At 41.7% G+C, this 27,034-nt stretch overlaps 1 protein-coding gene and 1 long non-coding RNA gene across 2 annotated transcripts in view; one reads left to right on the forward strand and one right to left on the reverse strand.

Moving 5' to 3' along the window:
• LOC137216110 (uncharacterized) overlaps positions 1-6,360 on the forward strand; it is a 74,809-nt gene extending 68,449 nt beyond the window's left edge. The window contains exon 3 of the long non-coding RNA XR_010939595.1: positions 6,228-6,360. This is a non-coding gene — a long non-coding RNA (uncharacterized lncRNA). The remainder of the gene's footprint in view (positions 1-6,227) is intronic.
• Positions 1-21,912, reverse strand: part of LONRF1 (LON peptidase N-terminal domain and ring finger 1) — a 45,779-nt gene extending 23,867 nt beyond the window's left edge. The window contains exons 1-7 of the mRNA XM_067721952.1: positions 21,118-21,912; positions 7,355-7,473; positions 6,213-6,335; positions 3,043-3,192; positions 2,337-2,577; positions 2,140-2,236; positions 795-909 (exon numbers count right to left, since the gene is read on the reverse strand). Of these exons, the coding sequence (XP_067578053.1) occupies positions 795-909; positions 2,140-2,236; positions 2,337-2,577; positions 3,043-3,192; positions 6,213-6,335; positions 7,355-7,473; positions 21,118-21,829 (1,557 nt within the window). The 5' untranslated portion in view covers positions 21,830-21,912. The remainder of the gene's footprint in view (positions 1-794; positions 910-2,139; positions 2,237-2,336; positions 2,578-3,042; positions 3,193-6,212; positions 6,336-7,354; positions 7,474-21,117) is intronic.
• Between the last annotated feature and the right edge of the window lie 5,122 nt (positions 21,913-27,034).

A 27,034-nucleotide genomic window follows, 5' to 3' on the forward strand; every position in this document is an offset into this window, starting at 1 on the left:
ATGCTACCACTGCACCTGGAACTCAGAATTCGAAGGCTTTGGCCTCACCTTTGGGGACTTCAAGTCACTCAAGCACGACTGAGAGGGTGTTGCTCTCCCACTGGTTATGGAAGGTACCCACCTGAGATGCAGCTATTTTCCTAATGCAAGTGAATAGTGCTTTTCACTTCCTAGACAAGGAGGGACGTGGGAAGCTGTGCCTCCCTCTCTTCTTGCCAGGCCACCTCTTTCTAGGGCTGTGCTGTCCAATGCGGTAGCCACTACTCACATGTGCCTACTAAAATGTAAATTAATTATAAGATTAAACAAAATTTTAAATACAATTCCTTCTACACATGTGGCTGGTAGCTACCATGTTGGACAGCACAGATACAGAGCATTTCCATCAATGCAGAAAGTTCTACTGGACACAGCTGCTCCAGATGTTAAGGGGATTGGATTAGACCTGAAATCTAGCCTAAAAATGGTGGTGGGAGGCAGGGCAGTTGGGCTTCCCCAATACTGTCATCATTAAAATTCAGTAGATTCCCGACCAGGTACTTGACCACACCTCCTTTGTTTAAAAAATTAAGTAAGAGGTCTTGGCCTTCAGACCCTCTCTGCTTTCTCCTCCCCTCTCCAAACTCACTTTTCTCTAACACTAGCATATGGGTAACAAAACAGAGTCCCTTTTGGCCACTCAGCATATACAATGTAATTTATTCTGAACCTATTAATCATTGCTATGGCTGAATAAAATCAAACCATGTTGCTACACTTAAGACCAATAAACAGATAAGCATAAAAATGTTTACCTCTTTTAAGCTTTCCTTACAAAGGGGACAGTATGGTGTGTGATCTAAACAACGCTCAAGACAATTCTTACAGAATGAATGTCCACAAGGGGTTGTTACTGGCTCAAAAAACAACCTGAAATCAACCAAAATACATGTTAGTTTTCACAATAAACTCCATTGGAAAAAGTGAACAAACTAATAATGGAACCATAACACTAATCTCTCTTTAGAGTAGAGGAGGAAGAAGGAGGGTCTGGTGGGCAGGAGGGGAGAGAAGGGGCAGTGATAAATACGAGTATATCCTCCTGAAGCGTTTAAAAGTTCACCATCCAGAGGTACCCTGCGCTGGGGGCCTGGAGCTGTACTAACATAACCACCACTCACATGTGGCTATGGCGCCCTTGAAGTGGGGCTGGTCCAAACTGAGATGTGCAGTGCATCTAAAATACACACCAGATTTCAAAGACTTAGTGCAAAATTAATGATGTAAACTATATCATTAATAATTACTCATTCATTTTTGTACAGATTCTTATTTTATCATCACTTTAAAATTGGTTTTCTTAACAAGATTATAAAAGCCTTACAAAAATAATCCACTAAATTACCACCACTGAATTCTAAAGAAATAGGAGGCTTAATATTCAAACAATATGGAAAAACTAATTTTTCTTACATTATAATTATTTCCTGAAACATGATACTTTGGAAGTTCCTAGAAGTACTGTTAGATGTATAGGTACTTCAGAAATCATCTGGGTCTAATCCCCTCGCCTCACAGATGAAGAAGCCAAGACTCAGAATTAAGGGACTTGCTCAGAAATACCTCTCATCACCCCTGGCCTGGTGTGGACAGTGCCGGGTGCTTTACACCGTTCCCTTGCCTCCAGCACAGTTTCTGTACCTGGAAAATGTTCTTTTTAAACTATCAGTCTTACAATTACAAGCATTCTGCATAATGGAAATCCTTATCCAATGTTATACACACAATACATCATTGTATTCTTACCCAAATCTAAAACCATGGAGTCTCAATAATAACATGTAGAGCTTTTATAGTACTTTACAATTCCCCAGATACTTTTTATATTTTAGTCATCTGATTCTTACAAGACTTCAGTATAGGCTATGCAAACCCTGACCCCACTTTCTAAGTAAGGAAAAGCTAAATAAGGTTCAGAGATTACATTATTTGCCTAAGATGTGAAAGGGAAACCTGGGACTAAAATTCGTATCTTTTGATTTTTAACCCACTGTTCTGTTACTTCACATTGCCTATTATTACAGAGTAGATTACCTTTATCTACTCTGTACTTTACATTAATATAAAATATTCATCTTTTATAAAATTGTACATACTTACCTCATGCAGAGAGAACACTCAAAATCTGAGACATCTATTAATTCTTCTGGGATGTCACCGTAAGTTAATGAAAACGTACAGACTTCATTGGGAGTTTCTATTAAAACAAAGAGATGGGGTTATCTTCTTTAGGAAGAAGTCTGAAGGCCATTCTAAATAAATCAATGTGTTTTATAGGAGTGTAGTGAAATTTTTACCTCCCTGTCTTTTCAGCTTATTTCTTCCATCTTCATTTACAATCACATCCTGGTCTAAGGGAGACAGCTTTCTTTTCAGCAGAACACCTTGCTCTTGAACAGAGAGTGAAAATTCTGAGGACACTCTTTTTAAACAATCCTCTCTGGCAGGCATGTCTGTCGAATTTATAGCCTGTGCTGACCGAGCATGGTTTAGGCTTCCTTTGACAGGCTCTGAAGTGACCTCTGCTATTTCTTCATTCTACAAAAAAATACAACAAATAAGGGTAACTAACTGTATTTCTTTACTATCCTTATTCTCGCCAGAACCAAACTGAAATTTTGATGTCTTAAAATGTTCATTTTATTGTTCATTTAAACAGCACCAACTTTAAATTCTAAAACCCTGGCAAGTGAGTGATTTTTGCCAGTACTTAGATAGCCCTGGACATCAAGCTGGCTTACATCATAATAAGGTTAAAGCAGTTATGCTAATATAGTTCCTACTCCAAGGAAACTGAAATAAATACAATGTTCTGTATTTTCCAAGAGACTGAAAGTTTTCTGACACTGAATGACCTAAATTTGTGATTAATGAGCATATACTTTACATAAAAGTTTTCAGTATAAAATAAAAGGCCATAGATGAAATTCTATTAAGACAATGCCTACTAGGTTGAAAGTACCTAAACGGATTGCCCATGATTATCTTTACTCACCCCCTTACCTGCTCTGGGCTAAGTTCACTGGCACAATGAGACTCTTCTATTACTGAAGGAAAACCAAAAGGTTTGTTTTTAATACACGGTAATGAACTCCAGGAAGAGTCCTTCAGGCCTTCTTTTAAGTTTTCAGGTGACAATAAATCACATAAAATCTGTAAGAGAAATATTATAAAAAGTAATGAAAACTATAAAATATTTGGTTGAGGATAATTTAATATAAAGTTACCTAATATTTAAGAATTTGGGGGAAATTTGTAGCAAATAACTTCATATGGAGTATAATCTACAAAAATATCAAATTACTATATCATACACCTAGAACTAATATAATATTCTGAGTCGGCTATCCATCAGTTTAAAAGAAAGAAAAGTTGTAGCCAACTTTATTTTTAATGAGCAGGGAAGGAACAGGTTAGGTAAAAAGCAGAACTTCCATATTGATTAAAAAGTCTTGCAAAACCAAGGTGTGCCTCAGTGGGGTCAAATCACCTTAAATAAATGATTCAAAAAGAAGGCACGGGGTGGTGAGTTTGGTAGCCTGAGAAGGTACCCAAGGTAAAGGTTGACGTTTTATTGATTTTTTTACTTTAGCCACACCCCGAGGCATGTGGGATCTTATTAGTTCTCTGACCAGGGATCAAACCCGTGCCCCCTGAATTGGCAGCACGGAGTCTTAACCACTGGACGGGCAGGGAAGTCCAAGGTTGACATTTTAATATGAGGTTTGTAGAAAGAAGAGATCTTAAGAGAAGTGGAAAATATTACCTTTGAACATCAGTGAGTCCTATCCTGTCAAAATAGTTCATGGTTCATCCCAATGTATATTTTAAGGTGGACTTAAGAGTGTTTATGTGAACTTGGACCTTTAACTACTAAACTCTAAAATTCCATGTGTTTACACTGAATTTAGTTTCTCCCTGAACAAGTGACCTGCACAGTCAGTCACCACTGCCCAGCATTATTTGTGGCACCAAATGGCAGCTGTCTGATATGAGAGGCAGCTGCAGTATCAAAATCTTGGGTGCTTCTCTCAGGAATATGTCTGCAACTCTCAAAGAAACGGGGGTGCTTAAGACGGAGGAGGAACCTGGCTACAAGGAAATGAGAGGGATGCACATGTTTGCTTGTCAAAACAAATTTTGTGTGTATATGTACAGCAGACGATTTCTTAAAGCCTCAGTTTGGAGGTTTGGCTTTTCAGCTGTACTGTCTCTCAATACACAAAAATCATAATTTTTCATGAGTCTTTACAATGTAACTAAAAAGGAAATATATATATAATGTAAACAAAAGTGTGTGTATCTGTATGTGCTCAAGCAACACCCCATCTAATGAACAAACATTTTAAAATTTGGGTATGGTTTTACATTTCCTGATTTTAAAAAAAGGTGTTAAACACACACCCATCCTAGAACACAGCAACTCCACTCCTAGGTATTTACTGAAGAGATATAAAAACATATGTCCACAAAATGACTTGTATAAGAATGTCCATAGCATCAACTGGAAACAATCCAAATGAAAATTGCCACTAACTGTGAATATCACAAACTGTGGTGTGTTCATACAATGGGATACTTGGTAAACAATCAAAAAGAAAAAAATTACTGGATGTATCTCAAAAACATTATGTTGAGCAAAAAAAGCCAGACACAAAAGAGTATATGCTGTATGATTCCATGTATACGAAGTTCTAGAATAGCAAAACTATTCTATGGTGATAGAAATCTGAACGGTAGTTGCCTCTGCAAGCAGAGAGATTGGGAATTTGCTGGAAAGGAGATGAGGGAACTTTCTAGGATGATGGAAGTGTTCTATATCTTGATTGGGGTGCTGTTACGTGACTGTATAATTTCTCAAAACTCACTGAACTGTAAAATCCATGCATTTTATTGTACGTACATTATACCACAATTTACCAAAAAAAATACTGAGGAAAAATAAATATTTCAAGGCAGTAGGTATTTTGCATTCACCTGACCTTACTAACGAACAAACAAATATTTACAGAAGTATAACGATATCCAGCAGCATGGAAAATGCAAAATCATACACCCTTAAAAAGTCTGCAATCTCACCAGGGCAATCACTCTAGCAAAGAGAACAGTCAGAAAACACACAACACACAACAGTAAACCATTTTTTGTTAAATCAGTGGGCTAGAACATGCGTGCAAACAAACCTTATAGAGGATATAGCAATGTTAGCTGTATTCATAAGGCATTTGGAATCTGAGAAAAATTTCAAAATTCTCATACTTCAAGGTACATAAGAATCTCCCAAGGTGCTTGTTAAACTATGCCCCAATTCCGGAGATTCTAATTCCAAAGGTCTGTGGTAGGGCCCAGGAATCTCTGTGTTTACCAGGCACCCGAGATGATTCTGAAAAAAAGCCACACTCTGAGAAACACTACGAAGGTAATAAATAATGTGGCATCTTTGGGGGGACATCGAGGGGAGCATCTCATGACAGGGCACTGAAATTATATTAGGGTAGATTTTCCCAAAACATTTTTCAAAGACTCTAGTCATCCCAGATGCTCTGTGGGTAAATCTGGCAAAAGCTGAATGCTGTTGTCATGCTAGCAAAGCAAAAACTCTTGACAAAATCCGAAGAAATCTGTTTGGTTCGACCCAATGTTTTCCAAAGTCATTTATTTGATCGGAGAACCCCCTTCCCTTTTTCCTTTTAATTAACACCTACTGACACATCGCTGAACAAACTTTGGAAAGGGATGTATGCAGTACTGAGAATATTAAGGCAAAACAAACTGAGTGGGGCAATACCACTGGCAACCACGGAAAGCAAGCAAAGTTGAGACCTGAAATGAAAGGCAAAGGAAGCCAATAAAAATTCCTGAGCAGGAACATCACGACAACAATGTTTAATTAAGGATGATTAGTCTGGCTCCCATGGAACAAACTATTAGAGAACATCTAAATTTAACTAGGCAAAAATAATGCATTTAACTATCTCTGAATGAAATGTTTTGATTTCGGTAAGAATTCAGTATGCTAATAAGTATATAAGCCTGAAAACTACTTGTCAAATTGCTACTGAATTTGACTTATGGACACTCCTTATGTTCTTACCCAAGATTCTAACTGGCATTTGTAAAAAGACCTGTGTCGTAGCCCTACCTTGAAGTATTATAGTTGGTAAACTGATTACCTTTTCTACTTCTAGCTTTGCAGGTGCGAAATCTTCATCAAGCGCTAAGCACTGAAGAAACAGTTGTAAGGCATCACCTAAAAAACCAGCATCGTGGAGGACTTTTCCTTTCCTGAAGTAGACCTTCAATAAAAGCACATATACATGACTTTTATGGATGGAATTGTTTTTTTAAAAAAATCAGTATCAAGGGGAAAACAAAAGAAAGTCTGCTTGGAAATACTCATTTTCAAACTCTGACTGACTGAGGAGGCCCAGGCATTCTAAAGGCATATTTACACCCTGCCCTGGAGAGGCACCTACAGGGGAGCTGAGGCCCAGAAAGTGACTTCAAAACCACATTTCTCATTTTATCCCTTCAGTGATAAGTCCAGAGGGTTCTTCCTTTTTAATAGCTGTAAAGCTGTCCGTACAATCATTTTCCCTCTTAACATTCATTGGACCTGTACTAACCAGTCATGCCATCATGGAATTTTGAATCATTTTCCTTATTAATTTATAACTTTTAGAGCATCCTTACTATACTGTCCTCAAAGGCACAGCTTTGAATGGAGGAAAAAGTCATAAAAAAATGACTTCTAGCTTAAAGTATATGGGAGATGGACTAATTTGCCTTGGCAGTTTGATAAAAAGGAGAATTAGTAAACTGATTATATATTATATACATGCCACAAGTCCTTTTTTAAAACAGCATGGGCAAGGCAACCTCCTTTGACCCCATCTACCACAGTTAACCACAGCCTAATCATCCAGTTCCCATCACAATGCCTCAGTCAACTGTTCAGCCACAAGGACCCCTTCTCTTTCCGTTGATAAAACCTCCTCCATTGATAACCAGTTTGGATCCAGCTCTGCAATAGGGCCAGTTGTGTCTCTTTGAGGAAATGCTGTATATTAAAGTCTGTTTTTTTCTGTGCCTTGAATTCAGGTTGTTCTTTGGTTAGGAGACAAAGGTTTCTTACAGTTTAAAAAACTGTCATGATATTCATCCGCTCAAAATATTGACCTTAGATTTCTAGAACTCTATATTTTATTTAAAGAATCACCCAATCCATTCCATTATAACTTATAACCATAACTGAATGCATATTCCCTGCAGTTGAAATTTGTAAATGTATGCACATGTAAGACAGTAATTTTACCTCAGGCCAATTTGGCAGTTGAAAGAGAACTGCATTTAAATCTTCTATGGCTGCTTTAAACTCTCGCAGACCAGCATATGATTCAGCTCTGTAAATTTTCAGAGTCAAGTCGCTGGGCTCTGAAATAAATATACTATGAAGGTTTGATTATTTTTAAAAGATTATTGTATGACCCACAAAATACATCATACTAGATTACAAACTGACTCAGTGATTCTAGTCAGTAACCACCAAAGCAAAGGCAGTGAACCGAGCACTGTACAGGTGCAACCCAATAGTATGTTACGATTTATAATTTATATCAAATCCTTACGAGTAGATTATTTTAGTGGAGGAAATTATGCTTTTTAAAAAAACTGAAAATATTTTTATAATATGAATAATCATCCCTAAGAAAATGTTTGCTTAAAATAGGTCATTCTGTTAAAATTTAAAAGACTCATGTCTTAGATGTTTAGAAGATTTGCCTTTTTGTGGTAAATCTTACTTTTTTATACCAGTTTTGAAATCCTATTTATAAATGACCATATGTGTAACCAATGCACATGGGATCCCATAGTTACAAAGACTGACCAAGGCACAGTCTTAGGAAAGTACACAGTGATCCTGCTTCTGGAGGAAATGGGTTGATAAGACTCAGTTTTTTTAAGAGGAAAAACATTTTTAATTCCTGCCATTAGCAAAAATAGTATTGGACAGTCCCCAGACAGATTTAATTTCAAATATTTGAGGGAAAAGAACTTTGTTGATAATTTCACTATGTTCTCCATCACTACTTGAGAAACTAAACTAGTATCCAACTGCACTCAAAATTTCAGACGGTTCATTTATGATACTACAATCAATCACTACAGGTACATAGATTGTAAAACTGAAGTCTAGGCCAGAAACTAATTTTCAGTACATCTACAGATGACATAACTTGAGTCTTCTTTGAAAGCTATTCATCTTTGGAGGCTTCCAAAATGTATGCTTATAAAACAAAGCATTCATTGTGGGAAGGGTGTAAAGACCCATAATGCCTCATTTGAAAAACAAAATCTATAATAAAAGAAAACTCGTTAATAGCTCCCTGATTTACTCTAGATTTTTTTTTAAATTATTTATTTTTGGCTGCACTGGGTCTTTGTTGCTGCACGCAGGCTTTCTCTAGTTGCAGCGAGCGGGGGCTACTCTTCCTTGCGATGTGTGGGCGTCTCATTGTGGTGGCTTCTCTTGTTGCAGAGCACGGGCTCTAGGCACACGGGCTTCAGTAGCTGTGGATCGTGGGCTCTAGAGTGCAGGCTCAGCAGTTGTGGCGCACAGGCTTAGTTGCTCTGCAGCATGTGGGATCTTCCCGGACCAGGGCTCGAACCTGTGTCCCCTGCACTGGCAGGCAGATTCTTAACCACTGCACCACTAGGGAAGTCCCTACTCTAGTTTTTAAATCATTGCTTTTCTACAGATAAATCTAGATTAAACAATTAAATTAGGCCTTTTTCAGTTGCTGGTACTTGAGAACCCAAATTTTATTGTTCCCTCAGATTTATACCAATGAAAATTTTTCAAGAATAAAATTAATATTTCATGAAAATATTTCTTACTTCCTCAGTAGAAAAAGACACATGTGGCATATTACATCTTTTGTTTCTTAAAGCAATATAATTGTAAATCATTAACTTTGAACAAAAATGCATAGAAACTGAAAGCTCCATGTGATTACTCAATCAAGAATGAAGAGTCCAAGCTAGACCCTGAGGGGGTTTAAAAGATTTTACTTTATCCATGTCTTCGAGGAGCTTACAGTCTCATTAGAAAATTCTATTTTCTTGTGAAATGGCACCATGTGATCCTGATTTCACAAGCACAACTGGAGTTCGGGAAACAGAGCAATGTGTGCCAGACCCGTCCAAGGAGTAAGCAGTCACTACAGCAGCATCCAAACCCTTGAGCTGGAGAGGACGGCGACCAGGACGTGCACAGCTGGGTGCTTCCAACAGCATTCTTGGGACCCCGCCTGTGCTCCAGCACCTCCAGAGACAGGGGGTTCACGGTCACAACAAGCAGCCCACTCCACACACGGATCCCTCACTGGGCTTTTTATCTTCTCACATGTTTTTTTTTTTACAGCAAGTCCCCATGGCATGACACTTGACGCAGTACACATTCGGACCTCGTGAGTAATGCACCCTCTGATCAAGGCCTCGCTGCTCAGTGGTGCCCTTTACGCAGCTTCTCTAGGGCAGCACTGGGGAAGGGGAGGAGGAGATCTCCGCCTTTAAAGCACCCAGTCAATCTACAACGCTTCTCCCCACTGAGGGAAGCAAGAAAGGACTGTGCCCCTCTCATCTCAACACAGAAGCACTCAGGCTATCCAGACTCCCTGGAAAGCTAGTGTCTACTGGGATTAGAAAAGAGGTGGACCCCATGAAGAGACGAGAAGAGGATCATATTTTAAAACTCTTGCTCCCCAAATCCTCATAGGTCATGTTTTTATTGAGAACTTCAAATGTCAATGGACTACATTTTTTTTTTTTTTTTTTGCGGTACGCGGGCCTCTCACTGTTGTGGCCTCTGCCTTGGCAGAGCAAGGCTCTGGACGCGTAGGCTCAGCGGCCATGGCTCACGGGCCCAGCACCTCCGCGGTATGTGGGATCTTCCCGGACCGGGGCACGAAGCCGTGTCCCCTGCATCGGCAGGTGGACTCAACCACTGCGCCACCAGGGAAGCCCAAAGGACTACATTTGAATGACTCTGTTTGGGTGGGAAAAACCCCACCTCATCAATTGAGTTCACACTCTCCAATATGTTTTAAAAGAGATTAGGGCTACCCCACTTATTTCCTGCAGATCCTTCTTAATTCAAAAAAAGAGCCAAATGCACTAATTGGGGCCCTTCGAATATCCTAAGGATACAGAATGTCTGCCCTCCGTATCCACTTTTGCGAAAAAGGCAACTGAAAAAGAACGCCATCAGCCTGGCGTGTGTGTGATTAACTCAGGTGTGAAACAGGCGACAAACATTTACTGTCTGCTTCCTACCTGGCCCTGCCGACGCTGGAATGAACTAGTCACCTCACTGCATAGGCCACCAGGCGGGCCTGCCTCTCAGTCCACAGCTGCAGGTATGCAGTGCCTGGCACATTACAGACTCAATTTGTTGGAAAAATGAAGAAGTATAAAGATGGGGTCTGGGCTAAGTGTACTGAGCATGATTTAAATCCCACATCTAATTTTCTCATTCTACCTCCAGGTGCATCAAATTTCCAACAGCCTGCTGTGTTTTTCCTCAAGTTCAGTACACTTCTCACACCCCGCCCCCCAAACAAGGTGTCTGGTCACTATATTCTGTAACACTGACGTCCCAAGTCAAACTCTTAACCATGGTCCATTTTATCTCCTCTAATATTTCCCAAATCCATCCCTGGTCTCTTCCAATCCTACTGCTAATCGCCTTAGTTTTGGCTTCCAGAATATCATTAAGACTATTGTAGCAGCTTGCTCACTGCACCCCCTGCCTCCAGTTTTACCTATATCCCCACCATCCACAGATGAATAGGCATTTAGCACAACATCCCAGTTTCTCCCTGCTTGGGTCCTGCCCACCTCTCCAGCCTTATTTCCCATCATTATGAGCCTCCCACTTGACTCCAACAAGACCTAGCTGCTCACTCAGCCCCATGCATGCCTTTCTACTCACATCTCCTCCTTTCTTCACAGAGCTTCCTCATCATTCTTTGTGAGACCACCTCAAACCAACTCCCCTCAGTCTGGATAACTTTTTCTAATCCAGTAAGACTCAGCTCACCAGTCTCTTCTCCAAGACGCTTTCCTTTGCGTCTGCTGCCACTCAGCATCCCATAAGGATTCAGAGCGTGAGGCTGGAAGCCAGACTGCCTGGGTTCAACTTCTGGCTCCTCCACTCACTCGCTGTGAACTGGGGCAAATTGGCAAACCCCTCTGTACCTCAGTTTCCTCAGCTATAAACGTGAGTTTTTGTCCACCTATGGTCAATTAATCTATGAAAAAGAGGCAAGACTATACAATGGAGAAAAGACAGTCTCTTCAATAAATGGTGCTGGGAAAACTGGACAGCTACATGTAGAAAAATGAAATTAGAACACTCTCTAACACCATACACAAAAATGAACTCAAAATGGATGAAAGACCTAAATGTAAGACCTGATACTATAAAACTTAGAAAATTGCAGCAGTATCTTTTTAGATCCACCTCCTAGAGTAATGGAAATAAAAACAAAAATAAGCAAATGGGACCTAATTAAACTCATAAACTTTTGCACAGCAAAGGAAACCATAAACAAAATGAAAAGACAACCCACAGAATGGAAGAAAATATTTGCAAATGAACAACTGACAAGGAATTAATCTCCAAAATCTAGGAACAGCTCATACAGCTCAATATCAAAAAAACAAGCAACCCTATCAAAAAATGGGCAGAAGATCTCAATAGATGGTTCTCCAGAGAAGACATACAGGTGCCCAGAGGCACATGAAAAGGCTAATTATTAGAGAAATGCAGATGAAAACTACAATGAGATATCACCTCACACCAGTCAGAATGGCCATCATCAAAAAGTCTATAGACAATAAATGCTGGAGAGGATGTGGAGAAAAGGGAACCCTCCTACACTGTTGGTGGGAATGTAAATTGGTACAACCATTATGGAGAACAGTATGGACGTTCCTCAGAAAACTAAAAATAGAATTACCATACCATCCAGCAATCCCACTCCTGGGCATATATTCAGAGAAAACGATACATACACCCCAATGTTCACTGCAGCACTATTTACAACAGCCGGGACAGGGAAGCAACCTAAATGTCCACTGACAGATGAATGAGTAAAGAATATGTGGTACATACATACAATGGAATACTACTCAGCTATAAAAAAGAATGAAATAGTGCCATTTGCAGCAACATGGATTGACCTAGAGATGATCATACTAAGTGAAAGAAGTCAGAGAAAGACAAATACCATATGATATCAATTATATGTGGAATCTAAAAAAATGATACAAATGAACTAATTTACAAAACAGAAACTTAGAAATCAGACTTAGAAAGCAAACTTATGGTTACCAAAGGGGAAAGGTGGGGGGAGGGATAAATTGGGAGTTTGGGATTGACATATACACACTACTATATTTAAAATAGATTACCAACAAGGACCTACTATATAGCACAGGGAACTCTACTCAATATTCTATAATACCCTAAATGGGAAAAGAATTTGAAAAAGCATAGATATATGTATAAATGAATCAATTTGCTATACACCTGAAACTAACACATTGTTAATCAACTGTACTCCAATATAAAATAAAAAATTTAAGGCTTCCCTGGTGGCGCAGTGGTTGAGAGTCCGCCTTCCGATGCAGGGGACACGGGTTCGTGCCCCGGTCCGGGAAGATCCCACATGCCGCGGAGCAGCTAGGCCCGTGAGCCATGGCCGCTGAGCCTGCGCGTCCGGAGCCTGTGCTCCGCAATGGGAGAGGCCACAACAGTGAGAGGCCCGCGTACCACACACACAAAATAATCTACCCCAAAGGGAAGAACTGAACTAATTTTAGGCAGACTTTTTTTTTTTTTAAAACATCTTTATTGGAGTATGATTGCTTTACAGTGTTGTATTAGTTTCTGCTGTATAACAAAGTGAATCAGCTATACGTATAGTATTCCCCTCCCTCTCGCGTCTCCCTCCCACCCTCCCCATCCCACCCCTCTAGGTGGACACAAAGCGCCAAGCTGATCTCCCCGTGCGATGCACTAAGCACACTTCTTTAATGCAAAAATATACACAAAGAAGCAAAGGGCAAGAATTTAAGTTACGTGAGATGATTTTTTTTTCAGCTAATACAGTTATTTGATAACAACAACAAACTATGTACTGTTCTAAATAATTTACAACCTTCAGAACAATCCTATGTGGGTCCATATTTTTATAGATAAAGAAACTGAGTACAGAGAGTTTAAGTAATTTGCCCAAGATCAAACAGCCCGTAAGTGGTGGATTCTAGATGCTACCTCCAAGCTGCCTGGCTCCAGAGTTCTTGCTGTTCGCCTCTATGCTAATAACAGGGGAGAGGGAGAGAGGGGAGGGGGGGAGGGAGGGAGGGGGAGAGAGAGAGAGAGGGAGAGAGGGGGAGAGGGAGGGAGGTAGGGAGGGAGAGAGAGGGAAGGAGGGATGGAGGGAGAGGGGGAGAGAGGGAGGAGAGGAGGAGGGGGAGGGGGAGAGAGAGAGAGTTAATGTGTGCAAAGTACTTAGAACAGGGCTTGGTATATTTTAAGCACTATTTTAAGTGTTTGCTATTATGATTGTGTTCCTTTACTGTTTGTGAGCAGCATTTACTTAATTTTAAAAATCTGTTTTTGAGCTCCCTCCAGTATTTACTGTCTCTGTATCCTCAAATCCTGGCTTTGATAAATGTTTGCTGAACCAGGGGAAATTCATTAAAATCTGTCCCCTTGAGCTCCTCAATTCATGCCCTCATTTTCTCTTCTCTTCAACCCAGTAATATTGTGAGTCATTAGGCAAATAAAAAGACTGAAATAAAATTCTGCTACAATGAGGAAACTAGTTTTAAGTTGTCCAAGGCCCCACATGGGCTGTGGAGGGAGAGTTCTCCAGAGTGCTGACTCCTCATCTGTTTTCCAGTACGTGATGGGTAGTAATAGGAGTGTACACATCATTTATTTCATCTTCAAGAAACTTGTTTTGAATAACAGAAGTTATAAAATATTTAAACTTTGAAAAATACAGAAAATTAAGAATTAAAAATCCTTTTCCCACCACAAAGAAATTCATTAAAATCTGTCCCCTAAAGTTCCTCACTTCATGCTCTCATGAATTGAGAAATAACCAGTATTGGCATATAACCTGTACTTTTTATGTTTGTGTAGATTACATTTTTAATGTACAGTTTTATAAAATATACCATATATACTGTGTATAATCTGCTTTTTCTGTCAATGTAATTATATCCACAAGATTTTTAATGGTTGCAAACTATTCCACTATGTATACCATCTATTTAAAAATTCCCTATTCTAATTTTTGCTAATATAAAAATTCATTACTATATAGTTCTTTGCTATACTGCAATGAACATATATCTATAAGCTTTTACATATGAGTTTATTTCCTTATTTTCTATAAAGTTGAGTGACTGTGTAGGAAGTCATATAGATATACAGTCCTCAATACATTCTGCTCACCCTTCTTTTATAAAACTTTATTTTACACGCCCAGAAGCTGTGTATTTGTTTCCTAGGAAAACACAAATGAAAATAGCATCATTATTTTTTTTTAGCATCTTTATTTGGAGTATAATTGCTTTACAATGGTGTGTTAGTTTCTGCTTTATAACAAAGTGAATCAGTTATACATATACATATGTCTCCATATCTCTTCCCTCTTGCATCTCCCTCCCTCCCCCCATCCCACCCCTCCAGGTGATCACAAAGCACCGAGCTGATCTCCCTGTGCTATGGGGCTGCTTCCCACTAGCTATCTATTTTACGTTTGGTAGTGTATATATGTCCATGCCACTCAGCATCATTATTTTAATGTGCATTTTTTCAGTGAGTTTGACCTTTAAAACTATTTATTGGCTATTTGGATTGTTCATGTGTAAGTATTCCTCTTGAGTGTCTTTTTTCTTGGATATTTATATGTTGAGCTGTTTCAGGAATTCCAATGGCTAACTGAAATACCAAATTTCTTTGCTTCTATTTCTTTGTCACGTTCAGTACGGTAGAACTTGGTTATCACAGTTAAACTAAGAGCTGCCAATTGACAAGTTGTTAGTGACTGATTAATAAAGTCCAGGAATAGTAGTCTGGCATACTAATTAAAATCATAACCATTGGATTCAGAAGATCTGGCTCCAGATCCACTTTGGACAGTTTACCTAACTCTTTGAACCTCAGTCTCCTCACCTATAAAATGCTGGCGATACCTACATCTTAAGACTGTTTTGTGGACTAAATAAGATAGTGCATATTAACGGTTAACATAGTGCCTGGCACAAGAGTGTTCAATAAATAAGTTACTGTTAATATTACAAAATATTTCAAAACAAGCTGATTGATAAATGAGATTAGCTCTTGATACAAGGTATTAGAAAAGTATTTTCTACCTCTTTTACCCAAATAAACCTTAGCTGGATGAGAAATATCTTTAGGGATCAGTAACGCAGGTTGGACAAAAGGAGGGGAAGCAAAAAAGAAAAAAGAAAATGATGATCTTATCCTACCAAAGAAAAAAACTGAACAGAAACTTCTGCCTTGCATTTTATAGTTCTCTTAAGTCATTCACCTTCTATAGTAAAACATAACAATTTTGAAAAGTATCTTTACAATGTAAGAGGCAGAATACTATACAAATTTGTTAAAAATTATACTTGAATATATCTAAGCCTCTTAGAAATATTCCACTAAATAGAAAAACAATTCTGAATAAACCAAAGGTTAATATAAAAATAATGAGAAATCTATGATAACTGAGTTTTGATAAATCTTTCATCATTTGATGAATTAAAAAAAGTAAAAACATGGAAATTATTTAAAACACAGCACTTAAGGGTTATTTATATACCCCCCTTTTCATCTGTAACAATAAGAATAAGCTGTTATAACTGATCTTTATAGTAACCCTGAGGCACTGCAAAAATCCTTCAAGTGACTTCTGAATTAAAGGAAAGATGAATCACAGATATACTGGATATAGGCTCAGTTTGTTAGAAATCAGTTAAGCAATAAGCCCCTTTTCTGGTGATTTTCAATACTGTAAATACCAATTTGCTGCAATTTTAAAAGAAACAAGAAATACAAACTTTATAAGGACAGGGACTTGATTTTGCTCACCTCTGTATTTCCAGCATCTAAAACAATGCCTAGTATGCAGTAAGCACTGAACAAATACTTGTTAAATTAATAGCAAGAACACCTAAGATTTATGTTTTATATGCTAATTTTTAAAATCAACTTCAGTCTTAGAAGCAATATTCACATGCCCAATTTCTGCTTTCAGTTGCAACTCAGTTGCTTGCTTGCCTTTAAAAAGTCTCTTAAAATTCTTGGAGCTCTTTTCTTCAGTTCTAATTTGGTTACTTATTTGCCTTAAAAAAAGTCACTTAAAATTCTTGGAGCCCTTTAATCTGTGAATTAGGGGTACTAATACATGCTCTCCTATCTCGCATGATCTTTTGTAAGAATCAGTTAAGATAATGGAAGTGAAAATACTCAGTGAAGTATAAAGCACCATATAAATGTCAATGTTTACTGTTTCAGGTACTTTGCAGAATAAGTTAGGGCATATATAAGTTTACTGATGAATTAAATTCAAATCTCTTCATGTTAACCTAGTTGACTAAGATATTAAAAACCCTTTACATTTTCTTTAAATGTATTCAGTATCTACCTATAATTTGACTTATCTTTTTATAACGAAAGCCTTGCAATGTCTATATTTTATTGATGTATGCTAAAATGTTACTACTAATTAACATATGCAGGCGAGAATCAGGATTTAACCCTCACTCTGGTAATATTAATGTGGTAGAGAGAAAAGAGCAGGACTTGACATTATAAGATTTAGATTTCAATTTTAGCTAAATCACCTTCTTGCTGGAGCACAAATTTTACATTTTAAAAATATTTTAATTTTTACTGAGTATTTATCCATCAGGCACCATTCAAAGCACTTCACCTGTTTTGACTCTTAATTCTCACAACAGCCCTAGGCTGTTGTTATGGTTGCTATCTTTCTATGAGGTAGACACTATTTTCACTTTTCAGATAAGGAAAGCAAAACAGGGAGGTCAAACACAGGCCCAAGGCCAGAGAGCAGGTGGATGCCGCGCTGTGATTCAAACCCAGGTCATCAGACACCAGCATGCACAGCTCTAACTACTAGGCTGTACTGCATTCTCTAACCCTATGTGTCTCAATTTCCCTCTGAGGATAATGGTACTCCACAGGATTCTTTATGACAATGAAATGACAAAGAATTTAAAAATACTTGGTAATAGTCAAGGACTACATAATTAATATTCAAAACAAAACCTTCCTTCTCCAAGTATTTCAAATAAAATATTCTCCTCCTTACGACTTTTATTTTTTTTTAACCAGTTCAAACTGTAAATTATACTGTTCTGTTGGTGTTCTTTTGGGGGGGAGAATGGCAAGTCAGGGTAAAAATTCATTAAAAATAAAAGGAAGAGGGACTTCCCTGGTGGCACAGTGGTTAAGAATCCACCTGCCAATGCAGGGGACACGGGTTTGATCCCTGTTCCGGGAAGATCCCACATGCCGTGGAGCAACTAAGCCCATGTGCTACAACCACTGAAGCCCACAACTACTGAAGCCCGCACGCCTAGAGCCAATGCTTCGCAAGAGAAGCCACTGCAATGAGAAGCCGGCGCACCACAGTGAAGAGTTAGCCTCTGTTTGCCGCAACTAGAGAAAGCCTGCGCGCAGCAACGAAGACCCAACACAGCCAAAAATAAGATAATAAAAACAAAAAGGGAAAAAATCTTTATTGAAAAAAAATAAAAGAGCACAGCAAAGTTGCATTATTTCAAAAGACTCTTAAGTATAAAGGTTCAATGCAGAAAAGACTTACATAATATCCTTGAATACTAAAAAGACAAAGTTATGAAACATCTGAGAGTTAATACCAAAAGATCAATGGATTAAATGTTATCTAAATATATTTCAGTTCAACAGAAACTTATGTAATCTCAATGGGAACGTTCTGATTTTGGCAATGGTTTTCTAACTTTCCTTTCTTGTTGACAGGGATTAAATTTGGATGTGTGTGGGCTAACTGTAGACTAGATTATTTTTTCTAGTTAATAGTATTTGTTTCATTGTAAGAATTATACGAAGAAATTATAGTGAAGGTCTTTTTCCATTGTTAACAATAATGAAAGTATCTTAAGTAACTACATCTGTATAATTATATAAATACATTTCAAATGCCTGGCTCTCAAAAATTTAAAGCTTAACTCTACAAGTACATTTACAACTCTACTAAACCTTTTTTATTTATGCCCATAAACTGTTAAATACATAATATCTGTACTTTACCAACTATAATTTGTTAGCTCTAAGATTTTTTCCCTCCTACTTTGCACTAAAAATTCAAAGGATGAAAAAAGTTATCCTCATTAGTACCATTCAGACACATTTTTGATTATGGAATTAATGATTTTTGAAAGACCTAAAAATGAGGGGAAAACAGACTGATGAGGTGAAAGTCAGGAGACTTGGGTTCTAGTCCTGCTAAAGTAGAATTAAGCAGCTGAGTGGACAGAATTCCCACATGCAGGCTATGCAAACTGAAAAAAGGAGAAAGAATAGATCTTTCAGTCTTTTTCTGTTAAAAATAATATCCTCAACTCCAGGCCCCAAATCTTCTTTAATTAAAAGATTATTGGTCATAGAACATTAAGCTAAATCTTAATTAGTAAATGTACTCCGTGTTCTTCCATGGATTAGGACCTGAATTCTTACGAAATGCCTAATTTAAGAGGTCAAACCACTAAATCAGTGGGAGTTAATACTGAACAGGGCTGTCAGTAAGTTTCATCCTTTATTTTACACTAGTGACAAAAAAATTCCTTGGAAATTTATGTTAAACATTTTCATTGGATGAGTTATACCGGTAGGATGAACCCTGGTTCAACATTTAGGAGGAATGGAGGACATGGTGTTGCCTCCACAATCAGCTGGCTGTGTGTGACTGTGGACAAGTTATTTCACTGCTGCAGCTTCTGCTTCATTTAAAAAATGAGGACCAGGCTTCCTTGGTGGTGCAGTGGTTAAGAATCCACCTGCCAATGCAGGGGACACGGGTTCGAGCCCTGGTCCGGGAAGATCCCACATGCCGCGGAGCAACCAAACCCGTGTACCACAACTACTGAGCCTGCGCTCTAGAGCCCGCGAGCCACAACTACTGAGCCCACGTGTCACAGCTACTGAAGCCTGCATGCCTAGAGCCCATGCTCCGCAACAAGAGAAGCCACCGCAGTGAGAAGCCCGCGCACCGCAGCGAGGAGTGGCCCCCGCTCGCCGCAACTAGAGAAAGCCCGCGCGCAGCAACAAAGACCCAGTACAGCCAAAAATAAATAAATAAATAAAAAAAAAAAGGAGGACCATGTCCTAGATGGTCTGTACTTCACCATTCATACTCTATTCACCCAGAGAGGCTGAGTTGTATTGGAATTTTGCATTCCAAATAGTTCTCTTTTGTTTTGGATCTATCATTCTATTTTATAACTGCTACTCCCATAAAGATACTGAAAATATGCCAAGTTTGTGCTTTGAACTCTAAAGGTATTAAACAGCTCAACACAGTTAACTAGCTCAAAGTGACTGGGCACTTAGTGTAAAAGACCTACAACAAGATACTTTGTTACAGTTTATAAATGCACCTCATACTTAGCATCAGTTTATATTCTGGAAGTCTGTTTTCTTGGGGATTATTTCCCCAAGTGTTATTCCATGCCTGTACAGACCTTAGTCTTGAAACATCCTTACTTAACACAAGGCTTAACAGTGACAAAATTGACATTTGGGGCCTGATCTTTGTGTGGGAGATTGTCCCGTGCATCGCCGGATGTTGAGCAGCATCGCCGGCCTCTACCCACTAGATACACCAGCACCACTCCCACATGGGGTGGCAACCAGAAATCTCCCTAGATATTGCCCCAGATAATGTCCCCTGGGGCTGGGGGGCGGGCAGTAAAATCCGCCTGGTAGAAAACCACCGAATTAAAGAACAACTCTTAATTTTACACAGCGAACTAACTCCGGCAACGTCCCTTTCCACAGCCCAAAAAGAAAAGTGCTAGCCTAAGTTAGGAGGCCGAAACTGCTTCTTGGAGGCGAAGAAACAGACAAAAGATCTTCAAGGCCTTTTCCCCACAGCTTGATCAAGAGTGGAAAGGGAAACAAGCGTGGCAACGAACTCGATCAGAGGCTGACTCTTTATCTTTACCGTGAACTAGGTGTTTTCGAAAGTAAGCACACGTGTGCTTCTGAAATAAGCACGCCCTGACACACACAGGGGGAAATCATCAAGAGGAACCAGGTCGGCAGGCATTTTCAGCTAAGACTGGAACAACCCGGAGCACCTCCGCAGCCCGGCGGCCCACGGGGCCTCCGGGTGCGGGGTGCGGGCGCCGAGCTCCTGCCACGCCCACCGGACGTCATCCGTTACACAACGCCCCCCGCCCCCCGCTTATGCAATTCTGCCTCCAGCGGTTTCCAATTGCCCCGGTGACTTTTGTGGGAGACCAAGGTATACGTTGCACACCCAGCCTCGTCTGGGGATCCTCTCCCCGCCCCGGCTGGCGTCTCCCCGTGGCGGACCCGGCCCGAGCGGCCAATTACCGGAAAGAGCGCGGCAGGAAAAGAACAGCCGCTCAGGCTCGCCCAACTCCCTCCCCATCCCGCGCTCGGGCGGCCTCGCCCGGCCACCCGCGCCGCGCCGCTCCGCTCCACTCCGGGCGCGCCCGCCACAGCGCCAGGCCGCAGCGGAGGGAACCCCGCGCCGCGTCACAGTCGGCTCGAGGGCGATCCCCACTGTGACCGAAGCACCCTGGGGCGCCGCCCCCTCCCACACCCTCCAGGACCCCGAGACCCGACCCACGAGAGGCAGCCGGCCTCGGGAAGCCTCCCGGGGGCGTAGACGAGTTCGTGGCCGCCCGCCCGTCGGGGAAAGGAGGGTGGGGTCGCGGGGCCCGCGCGGTCACCTGTTCGCAGTTCCTCGCAGGCGGCGGCCAGGGCCTCCCGGTAGCGCCCCTGGTGCAGCAGCTCCCCGAGACGCCCGGCCGCCCGGGCTCTCTCCCGCTCGCCCGGGAACCACTTTTCGGCCAGGTGGTTGAGAACGACGCTGGTCCTGAAGCCCGAGGCAGCGATGGCGGCGGCCAGAGGCGGCGGCCGCGGGGAGGTCCCCTCAGCATCAGCGGCCGCGGCGGGCGGCAGCCGGTCCCGGCAGAGGCGACAGCGGGCGCGGAGCTCTCTCCGCAGGCAGCGGCGGCAGTAGCTGTGGCCACAGGCCACGGTCACCGGCTCGCTCAGGAAGCCCCGGCAGCCCAGGCAGCTGAGCAGCCCGCCGGCGCCGGGGTGGGCGCCCTCCGCCGGGGTCGCGCTCCAGCCCAGCCCGTGGCGGAGCCGGTAGTTGAACACCAGGCAGTCCACCAGGGTACCGAGGCACTCGGGCCTGACCGGGGCCCCGCGGCGCAGCGCCGCCGCGTACGCCTCCAGCGCTCCCTTCAGGTGGCCGCCCAGCGCCAGCAGCTCGCCCCGGCGGAGCAGCAGCTCCCAGCGCTCCGACTCCGCGGCCGCGCGCTCCAGCCGGTCGCCGCCGCCGCCCACTTCCCAGAACCGGCCCCGGCTCCGCGGCCGGGGATCCGCCTCCTGGCTCTCTCCCTGGGAGCTCCTCGCTACGACCGGAGAAGACATGGCCCACAAAGGGTTGCTCCGCCGCCGCCGCCCGCCGCCACGGTCCCGGAGCCTCCGGGGCGCGCGGCTCCGCACGCGGCCCGCGAGCAGGGGGGCGTGGCGCGCGGACACAGCGGGGCGGCGCGCGCCCGGGAAGCCCCGGGGGCGGGGCCTGGCGGGCGCGGGCGGGGCGGGACCGGGCTGCGCGGAGGCGCCCGGGACTCCCCCGCACTCTCCCCCCCCAACCCCCGCCCCGCGACCGGGTCCCCGAGGATCCTACCGCCTGTCCAGCCCCTCCCGAAGCCCCTCCTGGCGGGAGACGCGAGGTCAGATGATCTCCCACCGGGGATCTAATTGGCTTCTCCGGAAGAAGGGCCTGGCTTGTAACCGAACAAAGCCCGAAGGAGCCCAGACCTCCCTCGCCCCACTGGTATCTCCGTCGGACGACCCCGCACCTGCCGCGGACTCTCCCCTACTCCCTGCTTCGTGGGTGCTCTCCTGCCGGGCAGCAGGCTTCGCGGGACTGAGGCCCAAACTGCCCACCCTTCCCGGACATAAACGCCCACCTGAGTGGGGACCCGCCCCCTCTTCCTGGCCCCTGGGAGCCTCCCGGTGTAGTGTAGGTGCTCATCTGCGTTTTCTCTGGTTTATGCCCAAGTTACAGATGGACACGTAGAGGCAGAGGGCTTAGGAACGCGCAAAGTCAGTCTGATGACTTTGTGACTCCCCAAGTCTAGCGTAGGTCAACTTTAGGAACAAAATAACTCTACTCACCTACCTGACGCGACTCCCTCCAGAGTGTAAGACAGTTTTCCCTGGTGCCAAATTACTGCTGCTTTTCTGGTTTAACCCCGCCCCCCCCCACCATCTCGAGGGAGGAGGCCCACAGGTTCCTCTCCACATCTCATTTACTGCCCAACAGCTGGCTAAGGCCTATATTTGGCATTTTTAAAGAGAAAACACCAGGTGAATGCTTTTTCACAGGAAAGTCATATCACTGCAACCCAAGCAAGGTCTGCAGTTTTGCCCACAGAAGAGAAGGAAAATGATCTGGTTTTTGTATAATGGGTTATATTTCCTTTAAACTTGGTGGTAGCGGGTTTAAAGCTCTCCGTTGAAAATATTTATAGATTTGATTATAAGGTACTAGATTGTTAATGCTGTCCTTTTTCAAATGGTTAGAAACAATGGCCCAGAGAGGGAAAGTTATTTGCCCAAAATCACACAGCTAATAATATACAAACGTTTTAAGATCACTTTACTCGCATTCCACTATTATTAGATCTTAGATAAAAATATTTCACATGAGATTTTCAAAACGGAGCTAAAGGGACTCAACCTGAGCATACTATGTATGAAACTGGCTAACGTTTAATCAACATCCCTCTTTACAGAGAACAGGCAGTTAGGCTCAAAACTGCTTTGAGTTACATGTGTTTCTACTACATAATTAGCAAATCTCACGACTTCAGAGACGTAGATACACTGCCCCCAAGACAACATCCACATTGAACCTGAAACAGATTGCCAGCTGAGACCCAAGGAGCAACTCCTAATCATCTGAAGTGTGGTGTATTGGGATTGATTCACAAGCACAACCTTGAATCTAATTCTAGACCCCTGAATCACTGCCTTCCCTCCATAAACAGAAGAATGACATTAGTCAGATGCCCACATACTCATCTGAAACTTGAAACCATAAGTAGTAAAACAAATATCCATATGCCCATGGACATTTACTTTTGTGATGTATTCCTATCCTAAGAGCCGCTTGCAAAATGTACAATAGTAATGAATACATGTGTTCATGATTACACAAAAAAAGTATAAGTTGATAAACATGCTTATGTTTCTTATCAAGTATAGTTCAAATCAGGTTTTATTAGGGAATTTCCCCCAAAAGTAAAATATATGGTTCAGAAAATAATATGAAGCATCATTTATCCTTTGGAATTTCTTTCCCCAATAAATGTGACAAATAGCCATATCTGATTCTGGTGTGAAATAAAATAGTACAATTATGATAATGTGAAGGGGGAAAAATGGGACTGTAGGAGGAATCTTGCCGTGTTCTCCTTGGCATTTGTGAATGGTTATAATTCCTGTTTGCTCGTTTATACATTTACGTAACTGGTTCTCATTTATGTAACTTATTTATGTAAGAGGTTGTACTGCCTCTGTGGCCTTTGTGTGCAGCACAATTTCCCTCTGAATCAGGAAGTCTGGGGCAAAACGATCACTGACTCTAAGACCGGTCACTTGTCTGTCATGCTATGCCACCAAAAGAGGAGATGTACTTTGATGCGACTGCTTTTTAAATTCAGAGGAGAGAAAATTAGTATCTTTCTTCATTCATTTTCTAAAATTTGGACTTTGGTCTCTGACTCACCCAGCAGGCTGCCATGGAGGAGAGGGAATCCTGTGGAAAAAAAAAAAAAAAAAAATCCTCCGGGCCAAGAGGAATAGGATGGGGTGAAACTCTCCTCTCTTTCCCTTCCAGCGTTACTTCTGTCTTTGCTAACAAAGTAGTAAAATCATGAGATTTGTATTTCATTTCAGTTTTTTTGTGTTGTCTTCTAAAATAGATCAGTTATGTAAGAGAGTAAGAAGAAAAGCATATCTATTTCCTAATTTGGAAAATGCTTATCACCATCATTCCCTGCGTATCCCTGCCTTCCCCCGCCCCACTGCACCAGAAGGAGACTTTTCCTGGTATAGTTAGATAAACTATTTAAGAATCACGTAACATAGTGCTTTTCCTCTGCACAAATCACCTGAAGGTGTGTATTTGAACCCCTTTTTCTTTTTCTTTTTTTTTTTACTGTGGGTGAATTTACCATTTCTTTCCTCACATTCTTACCATTAAAAAAACAGAAATTGAATTTAAGCTTAAAAGAGCCAAGCAAAATTATGTCCTCTTCCTGATTCATTTCAGTTGGTAACATTCTAGTCAATGCATTGAGAACAGTGAATTCTAAAATGAAACAATCAGTACATACCCAATAATAGCGTATCAGTACATAAGGTACAGATGGAAGGGACTTTACAGCCACCTTGCATACCCCTCGTTTTACATACACGAGGACTCTTAGACCTGAGAAGATGCTGCTTTAATAGAAGTCATACTAGAAAGGGAATCCAGAGACCTGGTCTTGACCGCGTCTATGCCTCTATATCCGGGAGGAAATCCCCTGGCCTTGCTGAGCCTCGTTTGCCATCTGAAAAATGCTAGAAGTGGAACTCTCTTTCAGGTGCCTTCTGCCTCTGGAGCTGAGTCCTAGGGGTTGGTTTGAACACAGTGAGAGGAGGCAGAGAGTCTCCCAGACACAGGAACACAGCAATGTGACACCTGATGAAAATATAACAGCAGAAGGTGAAGGCTGCTGAGAAGAGGGATCAGAAGCACACTTGGGTGGTGCACGCCCAGCCCTGTCCAGAGGAGGGAGAACCATCTCTGGGACACGAACATTTGCAGTCACTGGATAGGGATCCCCCCCATACGCCCCTCCTCGCCCCTTATATAAATCTGTGAGAGGCTGGAGGAGAGCCTGGGGGGGAGGGGAGCTGGTTATATAACGGGCATTTGTGGGGAAATTTATATAAGATGCTAAAAATACAGTATATGATTGCTATAATGGTGTTCTAAGTGAAGAGCCCTAATGAGGACAAACTGAGTAGGTTAAATAGAGGTGACGGTAAGTAGATGTCTAAACCCAGTTGCCTGCAATGACTACTGTCTGACCAAGTATACCACCCAGTATTAAAGTATTCTGTTATCCCCTTGGGGAACACTGTTGAAGTGCTCAAGGGCACCATTCTTAATTCTTCTAATACTCTGAAGAACCTAGAAATACTATGTAACCCATATTCTATTTTATTGGTAGTCAAATTGATAAAATGAATGCATTTCCCAGTATCAAGCTGTTAACTAGAAATAGACATAGGAAAAAAATCCCATACATTAGTTAAGAAGTTCTAAGAATTAACTACATATAAAGTCTCCTGGATTGTCTATCCTCCTTTCTTGTCCCCCGACCCCTCACTTACTGTCACCTGACATCATATATATATATATATATATATATATATATATATATATATATATATATACACAAAGTATTTCTGTACTCTAAAATGTAAGCTCCTTGAGAACTGGGATTTCTGCCCATCTTGTTCATTGAGGTGTCTCTAGCACTGAGGGCACTAGATAATCATTGCTGAATGAGTCACACACAAAGTAATGATATCACCTAACATTCTTCATTCTCATCAGTGATAAAAAGATATTTATCATTAACACACTAGGACAATTTATATTCTTCACTTCTCCTTTCTCTCATATGTCCCATCGGGCCTGCCAGAGAATCCTTTTAGTTCTGCTTTCAGAATATATACAGACTCTGACCCCTTCTCACTGTTCCCGCTGCCCCCCAAACCCCTGCCAGCCCCACCATCACCCTGGCTCAAGCTATCAGCATCTCTCCTAAAATAACGCAATGGGTCTTGGTATTCTTTAGGTAAGAGAAAAAATTTTGCAAGTGGAAACAGATATAGAGAAAAATTATAATCAGCAAATATATATATGTGCACATGTATAAATAAATCAAGAAAACAAAGAAACAAACAGCCTAACATAGCAAATAAAGCTTTGATAATTTGAAAATTATAAAGCACTATTCATTTGGATAAGATCTAACATTATTATTACTATTATTATGTAGAAATGCTTACTAAACTCCTGGGAAAATCAGAAAGTCTTTGAACATTTGAGAAGACCTGGTAGGATGCCTACGTGGGTCAAAAAAATCTTGGAGTCATCCTCAACTCCTCCCTTTCTCTCACACTTTACACGTGGTGGGCCAGAAAATCCTTTTGGTTCTACCTTCAGAGTGTATCCAGACTCTGACTCCAACTCACTCCTCCCCTGCCACCACCCTGGTCCCAGCCACTAGCAGCATGTCTCACCTAGGTTGCTGCCACTGGCCTCTGCTTTTGTCATGACACCCTTGCATTGTTATCAGCACAGCAGGCAGCGTAATCTTCTCAAAACATAAACAGCATGCTCCTCGAAACACAGCATCTATTTCTCATTTTAACTCAGAAGAAAATCCAAAGTCCCAACCATGACCCAGAAGTCAGTACTTGGTCTATCCTACCCCCCAGCTCTTTTGCTCTCTCTTTTCTCACACTTCTCCGGACACAACGGCCTCGCAGGACCTTGGTCCT

The sequence above is a fragment of the Pseudorca crassidens genome, chromosome 21 (genome assembly GCF_039906515.1).
Source record: "Pseudorca crassidens isolate mPseCra1 chromosome 21, mPseCra1.hap1, whole genome shotgun sequence".
Taxonomy (NCBI): domain Eukaryota; kingdom Metazoa; phylum Chordata; class Mammalia; order Artiodactyla; family Delphinidae; genus Pseudorca; species Pseudorca crassidens.